Consider the following 13,246-nt stretch of genomic DNA (forward strand, 5'->3'; position numbering starts at 1 on the left):
AACAACCAAGCCCGACCGGGATTCGAACCCGGGACCCTTGGCGTCGCAGCGTGATGTGCTAACCACTCGGCCACAGGGTCGGGCGACTTGATACTAGAATTACTGAATTAATACAAGTTCTAAAACACACACATGTAGTGCATGATTCTCTTCACAATCAACATAATTGTCTTAAAACTACAAAAGTGATTCTTGATAAAAATAGCTAAGATTTTTAGGGTAAAAATAACAATGTTGCTATGTCAATGCACAGCAAAAATTGGTCAAAAAATGATTCATTACACCCTATTGGATTCAAAATTGTGGAATTCATATTTTTAAACAATTTGTTTCTTGGCTGATTTTCAACAGATTTGAATTATTTTTCCTTTGTTTCTTTGCATGCTCTAAATAAGACCTTCAATTGTTATTCTTATTATCATTCATTCAAATCACCAACAGATAAATTTGAAAAATAGAAATTACATAGAAATTTTACACCAATGTGAATTTTATAATTTTAAATCCATGCAATCAAAGTGCATGTCATGTGACCATTTTCTTCATTGATTGATTTGCTTTATTTTACTTTGCTTTTTGAGCCACTTTTGGCTAATTTGCGAAGATGGGAATGAGTTATGATGATGAAACTGATGAATGGACACTCACAAACATCCATGCCTGGGCCAGGATTCGAACCCGGGACCCCTGGCATCGTAGCAGAATGTGCTAACCATTCCACCACAGGGGTCGGCATGTGACAATTTCCTTCTATAAAGTGTGTGAAGTCAAACTGAGGGTACAACTGGAGCTAGTTCCGTGATTAAAACACTCAGTGAAGGTTCAATCAACTAGGTAGAAAGAATATGAGGCACAGCAGTGATTCCAAATGTGGACAGTTGGTAACAAAAATAAATAAAATAAAAAAACTGATGCAGACACTTTGCTATACTCAAATCTGACTCAAGCAACACATAACAGTAACATAATAACGTACCTGAAAATCAACATGTCTACTCTTAGCTTCCTCCTTTTCCCATGACATATGAATGAAAGGTCGTTGTACGTAATTGTAAATCACTTCAGCTCTACCACCAGCTCTCTTCTTGATCTTTTCTTTGTACGTTGGGTATCCCTCAATCCCCAGGCGTATCTTCTTAAGGCCACGTTCTTTCATAACTTGTTTAGCTACGTCTCTATTCTCAATATATTTGAAAAAGCGATACATGGCAGTGCTGTTGACAGCTGAAAGAAAAAGAAACAGAATTTGAAATAATTATAATAGGAATGTGACCAATGTATTGATATCTAGGGCTGAGCCGATACCACTTTGAACCAATACCCATACTGATGCTTAAAAATTGCAATAATTAAAATTTGTTCAAAATATTGATCAATTTGGTGTGTAAATATTCTTCTTCAATTATGGGGGGGGGGAGCTGATAAGTTCTCGGCCTAACCCCCTTCTGCACCTGTCATCATGAAATCATTCATTGCATTTGAAACATTGATCTTTTGGAAGTTTAAGTGCCAGCTGGGACGATCGTATCACTAACAGTTTTTTCTTTACAGGCCATTGATTGAACACAGCAAAATGTGGAATTTACCAAGGAGGAGTTGCGAGGTGTCATGAAGTTCTTCTTTCTGCAACAGAAGTCGCCGAAGGAAATCCATGGTTGCATGCTAGACACATTGGGTGTACATTGCCCTTCATACTTCACTGTGAAGAAATGGTGCTCAAACTTTTAAGCGTGGTGATTTTTCCACAGAAGATGGTGAAAGGTATGGGAGGCCAGTCCCAACTGGAAAAAGTGGATCAGGTTCATGACCTGATATTGAGTAGCAGACGAATTTCACTTCAAGCGATAGCTGACACCTTACACACATCCAAAGAACGTGTCTGGTCAATAATCCATGATCAGTTGGACACGCACAAGCTTTCCGTGAAATGGGTGCCCAAACATTTGAACGCCGATGAGAAAAGCAAACACGTGACATCTTCTCAGGTGATTTTGCTGTATTTTGCGAACTCTAAGGACGATTTTTTGAATCGGCTTGTTACCCAGGATGAAAGCTGGTTCCACTACTTTGATCCTGAGACCAAAAAGCTGTCATGCGAGTGGCACCACTCACGATCTCCCAGGCCAAAGAAATTCAAAGCACAGAGGTCCGCAGGCAAGGTGCTTGCCTCAATATTCTGGGATAAGGATGGTGCTTTGTTATCAGACTACCTTCCAAAGGGATAAACCATAACATCAGGGTATTACTGCAGTCTTCTGGCTAAGTTAAAGGACGCTATTAAAGAAAAGCACCGGGGAAAGTTGAGAAGAGGCGAGTTGTTTCTGCAGGACAATGCTCCCATTCACAAGGCTGGAAGAACAATGGATTTTCTGAAGGACCTAGGGTTTCAGTGCATTGACCACCCACCTTACTCATCAGACCTTGCACCCTCTGATTATTGTCTCTTCCCTAGACTGAAAAAGTTCTGAAAGGACAGAAATTTAGAAATGATAACGAGGTTATAGCAGCTGCCGAACAGTTTTTTGCAGACCAGGAGAAATCATTTTTTTGGAGGGGTTAGAGAAGTTGGAGCAACGAAGTGCCAAGTGTGTTGACCTTCGGGGAGAATATGTTGAACAGTCTGAAACTTTCGTGCCTGTAGCTAAAGTCCATCTGGGTTGGGCCGAGAACTTATCAGCCCCCCCCCCCCCCCCCTTGCCGTATATATATCAATGTAACAAGAAATTTGCTTTGGAATATTCAAAACATACATCAGGATATTAAAACAAACATTATGTAATCACAAAATATAGTTTTTCATGCAAAATTGGTGTAAAACAAAAAGGAAGTTTGAAATTTGCATAATTTCCAGGATAATTAGACTCCGCAAAAGTGTCGCGTGGCATTTTTGTGGACCCCGTGAAAGACCAAATGGTGTACAAGTATTGACATTGGTATCAGCTCAGCCCTATTAATATCGTCCAAAAATGACACCCGAACCATTGGAATTGGTAAAATTATGATATACTGGGGATATGGCACGTTTAATGTCCACAGCATTGTACCTTTATTCTGAAATGTACTGCACCTTGGTGATGTGGTCTAAGGCATCAGACTTTGGGCTACGAGATGCATGCTGGTTTCAGTTTTCTTGGGAAAGTGTCACAACGTTTCTCCTGTGTATGGAACCGGTGGCCACCCACCACTGTGAGGAAATTGAGGAGCTACGAATGAGAAGCGTAACCCGGTCATAGAAATCTACAGCAACAACTGGGGGTTCATTGTACTGACTACACATCACTCCATAACCGGTTGGCTCATGGCCCACCTCTGCTGAGACATATGGGGGTGAGGCTGGCAGTCAGCAGGTAGGCCTAAGCCCTCAAGGGCTGTTGTGTTATTATTGTAATAATAATTATTATCATTATTATAATTATTATTATAATCATCATTATAACTTTACAAAAAGACAGATAATTTCTTTATGACACCAATAAAGTGCCAACATAAAAATTCAGTGATACTGATATTTTACAGATTTGATATGAAATTTCCTCGAGAAACATGAATGGTTCATTAACATCCTTAGTTAATGTATATAACCAGATGACTACAATTAACTTTGCTTTACATATACTGCATATTTAGACACTGAGTTTACAAAAGTATGGCATGTGAAATGTGTGATTGTATTAGGGATGGGCCAACATGAAATTTTCGCTGATACCAATAAAGTGCAAATATAAAATTTACTGATACTGATAACGGATATTCTACAGATCAAGATATAAAATTCCAAATGGTCATTGAAGAACCAGAAACATTCATTGACCTCCTTAACCGCTTGCCTTATTATCCCGAGAAAACTTGGGCAGGTACTAGGTGCACATTTTATATTATCCCAAGTATAATCAGGCCAAACTAACTTCTGTCATTCCATTTTTTTCCCGTACAAACTCGTGAGATGCTCTTTGCCACGAACTGCAGTATATATTCTCTTGCAGGCAGAGTATCTTACTCAGCTTGATGCTTGGAAACACATTGTCAGATATGTCTTAGAATATGCTCTCTTAGTTTTCATATGCACAGTGATTGTGCAGGTTTTAGTGACTTGCCCAAATCGTTACAAATTGTCTTGATACTAGTGAAGTCTCTTTTTGTGGACAAAGGATACTGTCTAACAATAGGCAGTTTCTTTAAAATTCTCCAGATTTAGCACATATTCATTCTCCTTTCAAATAAAACTGATGTTTACGAGACTGTAAAACTCAACTGAAAATATATTTGCCTCCAAGTCTAAAAAATTGCAAAAGGCAGATATTAAAGCCTATCAGAAGGGTAAAATCATGACTCTCAAGTGGAAAGATAAGAAAGATGTACTCTTATCTACGGTACACTCAAACCAAACAGTTGTTGTGGAAAAGCGACGTGAGCTGAAAGTGAAACCTGCTGTGGTTTTTGCTTACAATGCTACTATGAGGGATGTTCATTAATTTAATGAGCATTTAGATAATTATGCTATTCCAAGGAAAAGAAGCAAAAAAGATCATAAGATTTTTTTCACTTCCTTGACTTGATTTTGGGGAATTCCTTCCTGCTGTGCATAAAATTATTCATTGCAATAAGAAGATGAACCTGATTTCTTAGAGTTGGAAACATTGCCCGCTTTCTTTCAATGCGGCCCGTCAGCGGCCAACTCCACGGGGGTAATGAGCAAGCTTGACAGGGCTACCACAAAGAGCATCCGATCAATGTTGCAAACCAATTTTTCCCAGCATGTTATTTCCCTAGGATCAGGGAATTGTGGAGCCAAACTGTTACAGGAGAGAGAACAGGGTTGCATATAGCGGGGGAAAAACCCTCTGAACTTCCTCAACAGTCTGGGTCAATGTTGCAAACCAATTTTTCCCAGCATGTAATTTTCCAAGGAATGTGGAATTTCGAAGCCAAAATATCGCAGGCAAGCGGAAAGTGTGTCACATGCCAGGGGCAGGAACATCATTGAACGCTTGCAGAAGAGTTGAAAAAGAGGTCGTTGACCTTCAAGCACCTAGAGATACACTGGGGAGTAGAAAATTGTTGGCTGAGCGGGAATGGTTTATGAGTGCATCTAAAAATTACCGAAATGACAAGGAGCAGTTCTAGTCTAGATCACGTCGAGTGGTCTTGGTGCATGGAATTTATTTAGAGGCAGCATGTGAATACAGTATTGAGTGGATTGTATTTTTGTGAATGATATGTGCTGTGTTGTGTAGTGAACTGAAATGAGGGACATAATTAACAAACTGTCTATTCAGCTTATGAATGATGATAAACTCCAAATCGTTGTGGAATTTTCTTGTATGTCCACCTTTATGAACAGATAAGCTAATGGGGATCGGACCTACAGTTAAAGTGGTATCTAAACCACCATGTATCGAACCCAGGACCCCTTAGTTTCAAGGCAACGATGTTACCACTGCACCAACAAGAAGTACCCGAACTTAAAATCGTGAAAATAGGTAGGTTGGAATTTTATTTTTATTCTTGTATGTAGGTGGCCGTGGTGGCTCAGTCGGTAACGCATCTGACTACCATGCTAAAGGTCCCGGGTTCGATCCCCAGCCGGTTCAAATCCGGGAACTTTTCTAACGGTGGAAGCGGCCCCGGCGCCTACCCAGCGTCGAATAACATGGGTACCTGGGGGAAACCCTGGGGGGTAAAGGCAGTCAGGGGCGTGATGCTGATCACATCACCCCCTCACGACCGGATCAAGAAAGTGTGGGGCGTTACCCCCACACCCCCTATATGCCTTCATGGCGTGGTGCTATGCACAGGGGAACACTTTACTTTTTACTTTTATGTAGGCCTACATAATATTTCACAATATGGGCCTCTTATTTATGCAAATAAGAATGAAATTCTTGAAATCCTTTTCTTACTGACAGTGTACATTTCCATGTTTTATTTATGAGGTATATATATATTTTTCATCACAGAGTCACATCACTTCAACCCGCCACCCCAAATGAGTTAAAAAAACAAAAACACCCCCCCCCCTTCCCACAAATGTTTGTCCATTCGAACACTATGATATGGTGCGATAAGCCCAGGTTCTTAAACCAGTATACGCCACTGGGTGGTACATACAAGGTTCCCACATGAACTGTAAATATTTTTCCGAGATTTCCCTGAGTTTTCAGAATCCTCACATTTTTTTCCGAGTAATTGGTACCTAGTACATTACTATTTTAAATATCTCTTATAGTGATTTCCCCAATTTTCCATCACAGCCATACCATGCTCGCCTTCATTATTACTCTTAGTGATCTGATTATATATATATATACACACACACACACACGTATATATATACACACACTAGTCTGTACATTAGTGCAATATTCTGCCATTTTGCACTTTCGACACACAGAAGTTTATGATATCAATTAATCTGCAATGAAATATAAACATATACCTAAAGCCTACATAGCCAAAATAGTTTGAGTAAAGCTAGTTAATAAAGTTGTAATAATTAGTGCAAGTATATTTTAGTCCTTCAGATGTGCTTCATTGAAACTAGTTGATTAATTAGATGGTTTTCCCTGAGAATTTTATTTGTTTCAAATTCCCAGAGATTTCCAGGTTCTCCAGGTGTGTGGGAACCCTGACCATCAGCACAGATTTTATAATTCAGCTAGCAACAGTGCAAACATTTACAATGGCTGTTTACTATTCTGATTTAATGATACATGTGATACAAACATTAAAAAGCACATACTGTACTAGTTATTTAATAAAAGTGAGAAAGGAAATTTCCGTAAGCAAACTCGAAATATTAAAAATATGCATAAGCACATGTGGCCATTTTGCACCTTTCAATGTATATAGGAGAAAATCCCCTTTTCTAAAATCCTTTCCTGAGTGTTAGAATAAAAAAGGTGTAAAAAGTCCCTTGAGAAATGTTAAAAGTGCACGTTGTAAAGGGACCTGCACAGGACATACACAACTCATTAAAAGGGCAAGGACCAAAAAAAAAACGCTTCCTCAGAGAGTGTGGAAAAGATCCACTTCATTAAAACACTTTCATAGTCTCTCAGAATGGATGATAAATTGCTGCGAAGGTTAGAAGTTTGTCTGAGGGTATTAAAATGAGCACATTCGAGAAGGAAGTGTTGAACATTTAAAATAACATTACAGACAGCACAATGCAGTGTCCAGTCCAGATGTGTGGGATGGCTGCTTCCCATCAGAAGCAGAGTTAAAATGACCTCTTCAAGCTCGTTCCCCATTACCTCATCCCACTCTTCCCATCATTTAATCACAAAATACATTTTTATCCACAATGCGGTTGCAAAAACAAGAGAAAAAAACTACATTTTGGAGAACCCACAAAACACAAAAAACACTAGAAAAATTATCATCTGGTATCTGTGGTTCACTCAAACTGACACTTTCCAATGCCAATAGCACTGGTGTAAGTTGAAACAGATATAATATCAGCTTAATCCTAGTTTTTATTTGACTAAATATGTTGGGAACGGCTCCCACTTAGTTGAATAGTTAGTGGCCTCACCTTTGGTGCAAGGTGTCCCAGGTTTGATCCCATCAGTTTCTTCAGACCAAGAATCAAAATTTTCCAGACCAAATCAGGGAAATCAGTAAAAAAATACAAAGTATGAAAGAAAAGAGTAAACACAGAAAGGAGGATTAAAGGTTTTAAACTAGAAAAGTACAACTCAAAAAATGTGGGAGAGAGAGAGAGGACTTAGAAAAGTTATGGAGTCAGCTGAAAAACAGGCTCATTAAAGTGGCACAACAAGTTTGTGGAACAAGTAAAATAAAAATTAAAATAAAAATCACAAGATGGTGGACAGAGGACATTACGAAAGAAGTAAAAGATAAAAAAAGGAATGGAAGAAATATTTAATAATAGGAACATTGAAAATGTTTGAAGAATACAGAATTCAAATAGAGAAAGTAAACAAAATAGTCTAGGAAGCAAAGAAAGAAATGTGAGAAGAATTTGGACAAACTATGGAGAAATATTACTCAGAAAACCAAAAGTTGTTCTATAAAGCTTTAATATTTATGAGAAATAGGCTTTCTCATAGAATGCTCATTAAAATGTATACATGACGACAGGAAAAACTAACAAATTCTGAATCACGAAGAGATGGAGAAGATTTTCCAAGAATTAATGGAAACTACTGATGAACAGAATAATACAGATGATGGCAACGATTATAGAGAACGAACAGTGAATGAAGATAATTGATTGATTTGCTTTATTTTACTTTGCTTTTTGTGCCACTTTTGACTAATTTGTAAAGATGGGGATGAGTGACGATATGATGAAATTGATGAATGGACACTCACTAACATCCATGCCCAGGCCAGGATTCGAACCCAGGAGCCCTGCAATCGTAGGGAGATGTGCTAACCACTCCCCTATGGGGGCCGGCCAATGAAGTTAATAGAAGGGACAAAGAACAGATATCACTGGAGATGAACTTCAAAGATCTGTAAGAAAAATGAAACTAGTGAAAGCACCAGGACACGATGGTACTACACCTTCCATGATTAAATATATGAGCCAAGGAAGAAAACAATTATTATTGAAGATAATAAACATATGCTGGAAAGAGAGGAGAATAGTGAATGTCTCAATTATAACCACAATTTTTTAAAAAGGAGACAATGGAGAATGTAGAAACCATAGAAGAATTTCTCTACTGAGTGTCCCCAGTAAGATATGTTCTAGAATTCTAGAAACAAGACGGAGGAAAAAAATAGAAGATAACTTGGAAGAAACGCAAAGTGGATTTAGGCCAGGAAGAAGTGTGCAGGACCAAATGATAAATAATTATACCTATGTTTCATTGACTTGGAGAAAGCCTTAGATAGTACATCTCCTGTTGTGCCTAATCTACAATAATTATCATCTCTATGCTGGGAGGAACCAGGCAACGTCGAAGTCTACTGTGTTTCAAAGGCAACAGAACCTGCTGCGGTAGCACTGGCAGAGACGATTCTACGCAGGTAAAACAGCGATAACGACAAATAAGGTGAGCCCAGGCTGGCTCGATAGCTCAGTGGTTAGAGCAATGGCACGGTATGCCAGAGACCAGGGATCGAGTCCAGGTCGAGCCTGCATTTTTCACTGAAAAATGTCTATGTACTACATCTCCTGTGTGTGCCTAATCTACAATTATCACCTTACTTGTTTATAATTTTAATAGACGATGCACTTTTAGAAATTAAAACAAAAATGAGTAAGTTTCAAGTAGGATATTGGAGAATGAAAGCAGTAAGTATGTATGCAGATGATATTGAACATTATAAATATTAGCCTATGTCATGCAGAAGAATGATCAGGGTTCCCACGCAAACTCCAAATCCATTTTCCCTGAGATTTCCCTGAGTTTTCCAGAATCCTCATATTTTTTCCAGAGTATTGAATGCACAGTAAATGACTACTATAATTTTACAATGGTCTCCTCCATTTCCCCTCATAGCCATACCACCCTCACCTTCTTTATTACTGTTGCTTTCTGTTGCAAATAACAAAACTAGTTTAATAATAAAATAAAATTACACTTCTCTGCATGTAGTAATTAAGAACAAAGATGACCAGTTTTCTAGAACTTTAAACAACTCTGAAACAATTTCTAACACATCTGATATAGAACATTGAAATATTTTCACACTTTTCATAGATGTTTATAAATAGATACAATATCAATTAATCTGTAATGCGTACAATAATAGTTAAGACAAACAAATTATTGGATTTTTAAAACATATAAAAATGAAGTGACAATTATTAGTACCGATGTAAAAAGGAATAATAAGTTACTGAGACTGAAATATATAACAAGAAATGTACTTAATGTCTGATACAGCAAATTAAGAAACTTTACTTCTCAGAAGCCTCAAGTTTTTTTAATTGTTTTGCAATAGCCTTTGCTTCTTCTTGCATCTTTTGTTGTTTGGCTTGTAAAGCAAGGATCTCACTTGCTTTACGTTTCATTTCTTTCCTTTTGTCTTCTTTGTGATCACATTTCTTTCGCATCTTCTGCAATGCTTCTTCGTATCTAATACGTGCACCTTTAACACTCTGGATCATATTTTTGCTTACTTCTACATTTGACACTCCTCAAACCACTTTCACTGCATCATAAACTTGCCGAAAAATAGGCACAACAGACTCTTGTTTCAAGTTTTCTATTAAAACCTGCTTATTTACAGAAAACCCACTTTCCACATATGCATTGTCATGTGATAAAATCAAAACCAACTTAACAGTGCTCCATAACTGAGAGAAGTCATCCTTGCCCTTCATGACACCTGTAAAAAAAAATCTAGTGCATCAGTTTTGATTGAAAAGTTACAAAACTTCTCTTTCAATTCCTTTTCACTACTGTCATTGACATTGTGCAACAATATCTTAAACTGGTGAATTACTTTATCACCAGTTACAGCCTTCATTCTCTTTCTCCTGAGAAGTTCCTGTATCAGGTCTTCCATGCGCTGAGCACATCGCTTTGGAAACTGAGTCATCTGCTTCGGAACTAAACAACTAGCGGCTCTCACCAACCTGAACTTTAAGAGAATTTGTAAAATATGGTGCTAATCCATACAAAATTAAATATGACACTTTCGTAGGACCAAGTGTAAACTGCTGAGCAATCTTGCTATCTTTAAACATCTTGTTCAAAATGTCTCCTAAGCCTGCCTGAAAATTAAAGGAACAATGGCCCATGACCATTTTTAGAGTTCACATAATTTCTGCTGCTCTTACATCTTCATTCACAACAAACTTTCCAAAGTAGATTTTGGTTCACTTGGTGAAGGAACTGAAAGTGTTGACTCTTCTAACTCACTTTTTACTGCAGCACTAGAAGGTATATTTTGGCCATCAAACTTTGTGCTTGGTAGGAAATAATTTTTCACAGATCGATGCAACTGAGTTTCAGTATTTCTTTTGTGTGCAGAACTTTTTGAATGACTTACTGTAGCTTGAAGACCCATGTTACTAAGTTCAAACACTTTTTTACAAGTTTTACACTTTGCTTGTGTCAGACTGTCCTTTACGTCCTCTAGCCACTTAGACCACGCTGGGTTGACACCTGGATCAATCCACCAGGGATTAAAACTAGTGTGAAAAGTAGACATACTTTTCCTGAGCCTTTAAATACTAACTCTACAAATATCCTGCAAGAAAAACATGCTTTAGATTTGGTAATATTATGAGTGACAGTGATAATGACAGGAACAAACTAACTAACTAACTAACTCTCTAGCCTTCTTAAACCCGAAGGTTCATGGCTGCAGCAACACAGGCCTTCCATCTGTCCCTATCTTGAGCAAGATCTATATACTCTTTTCCATCCCTACCGATTTCCTTTAGGTCCATCTCAACGTTGTCCCTCCATCATTAGGAACAAAACAAGCCTAATCTAAGATGAAGAAGTGAGGAATGCTAGTACGTAATGGTACGTTAGCGACAGTTGCAAGTGCAAGTGTGATGGGGGAATAAGTATACACCATTCGACTGCCCTTCACCTCATGATATTCAATTTCTGCCATATCTGTTGAGAAAACTATTTCACTGCATGATATTAATGTAGATCTGCTGGTCCTACAAGTAATTCCATTTTACACATATGTGAGCTATTGAGGCATGTAAAAATTCACGTGTCATGTCATGACTATAACAATAGTTGAACATGATCAAAAACTTAAAATATGAACAGTACATAATTCATATATGGCACTAGTAAGTAAATATTTAAAATTCTGTTCTAAATGCAGTAAATACACAATCAAGAATACTGTACACAAAAGATGGCAGAAAATAAATATTTCCCTAAACAGGACACTCCATTTTTTTACTATTTTGTAAAAAAAGAAGGAAGAAAAAACTTAAAACTACTCCCTAATAAGGGAAATCAGATGAACACTGGTTAACTTTAGACATCAGGTCATCTTTATTATGCGTTTTCCACATCTTCAAATATATTTTACATCATGTAAAAGATCAAAATCGGTTAATTAAATTTTAAAAAGTGCAAAATTTATGAGGGTATACACTTGGTCACCAGCCCTGGAATCACATTTAAAAACAAGAAACAGACAAACAAATACATATGAGTTCCTTGCTGAAAGAGAAATGCTACAACAACTTGGATTATCCACAGACAGGAGCATATTATATTCCCTCAGTTTTGCTTCATTGGGAACCATTAATCAATTACACGATTTTCCCTGAGATTTCCCTGAGATTTGCATTTTTTTCAAATTCCCTGAGATTTCCAGGTTTTCCAGGTGTGTGGGAACCCTGATGATGCTGCTGTTGACAGACCACATCATTTGTTCTTAATGCCTGTTCTGAGAAACAATATGTTACAGCACGCTGCTGCATTGGAGTCTATCGTTCTGGGAGAACTCCAGTAGTAGCAGTCATGTTTATCAAAGAAGAAAGGGAGCATACTACATACATACTCTCTCTCTCATAACTTATGGTTGTGCAAATTACTCACAATTACAGAATAATACGTATTCTTAAATAATATTTAAAAATACTAAAACTTATTGTACTTATGATTAGTGAGTATATATTATTTCCGAACAACGTTTTGGGAAACCACTGTTCCCTTCATCAGGTTCAATTTTGACTATCGTAAACACTCCATAGCCACGTCAAGTAGATTCAAAAAGTCAGGAAAAAAGATATAGGTTTGACTCTGGTAAAGGAGGAATTTAGAAAACTTGCCAAAACCTGTTAAAACTTCCATTTAGTGGGGGAATGGGAGTTTTAACAGGTTTTGGCAAGTTTTCTAAATTCCTCCTTTACCAGAGTCAAACCTATATATTCTTTCCTGGATTTTTGAATCGACTTGACGTGGCTATGGAGTGTTTACGATAGTCAAAATAGAACCTGATGAAGGAAACAGTGGTTTCCCAAAACGTTGTTCGGAAATAATATATACTCACTAATCATAAGTACAATAAGTTTTAGTATTTTTAAATATTATTTAAGAATACGTATTATACTCTCTCTCTCATATGATTTCATTTTCAAGGTACCTTTTTCCTTGATCACTACTTACACACTTCTTGTGTTCTGCACTTGTAGATCACTGTATGTTATATGGTCTAAGGTTCAGATCCTACCACAAAGCTACTTGCTATAGTGTGTTTTCCCTTGCATGTAGAACATGCATAAAGAAACAAATGTGCTGTATGGAAGAGTTTCTAAATCTGAAATTTTCAAATTTCAATA

At 37.5% G+C, this 13,246-nt stretch overlaps 1 protein-coding gene across 1 annotated transcript in view; it reads right to left on the reverse strand.

Moving 5' to 3' along the window:
- Positions 1–13,246, reverse strand: part of mri (BTB/POZ domain-containing protein mrityu) — a 62,262-nt gene that overhangs the window by 7,734 nt on the left and 41,282 nt on the right. The window contains exon 7 of the mRNA XM_083126318.1: positions 977–1,224. Coding sequence (XP_082982444.1) covers positions 977–1,224 — 248 coding nt within the window. The remainder of the gene's footprint in view (positions 1–976; positions 1,225–13,246) is intronic.

The sequence above is a fragment of the Lepisma saccharinum genome, chromosome 8, assembly GCF_977018435.1.
Source record: "Lepisma saccharinum chromosome 8, izLepSacc3.1, whole genome shotgun sequence".
NCBI lineage: Eukaryota > Metazoa > Arthropoda > Insecta > Zygentoma > Lepismatidae > Lepisma > Lepisma saccharinum.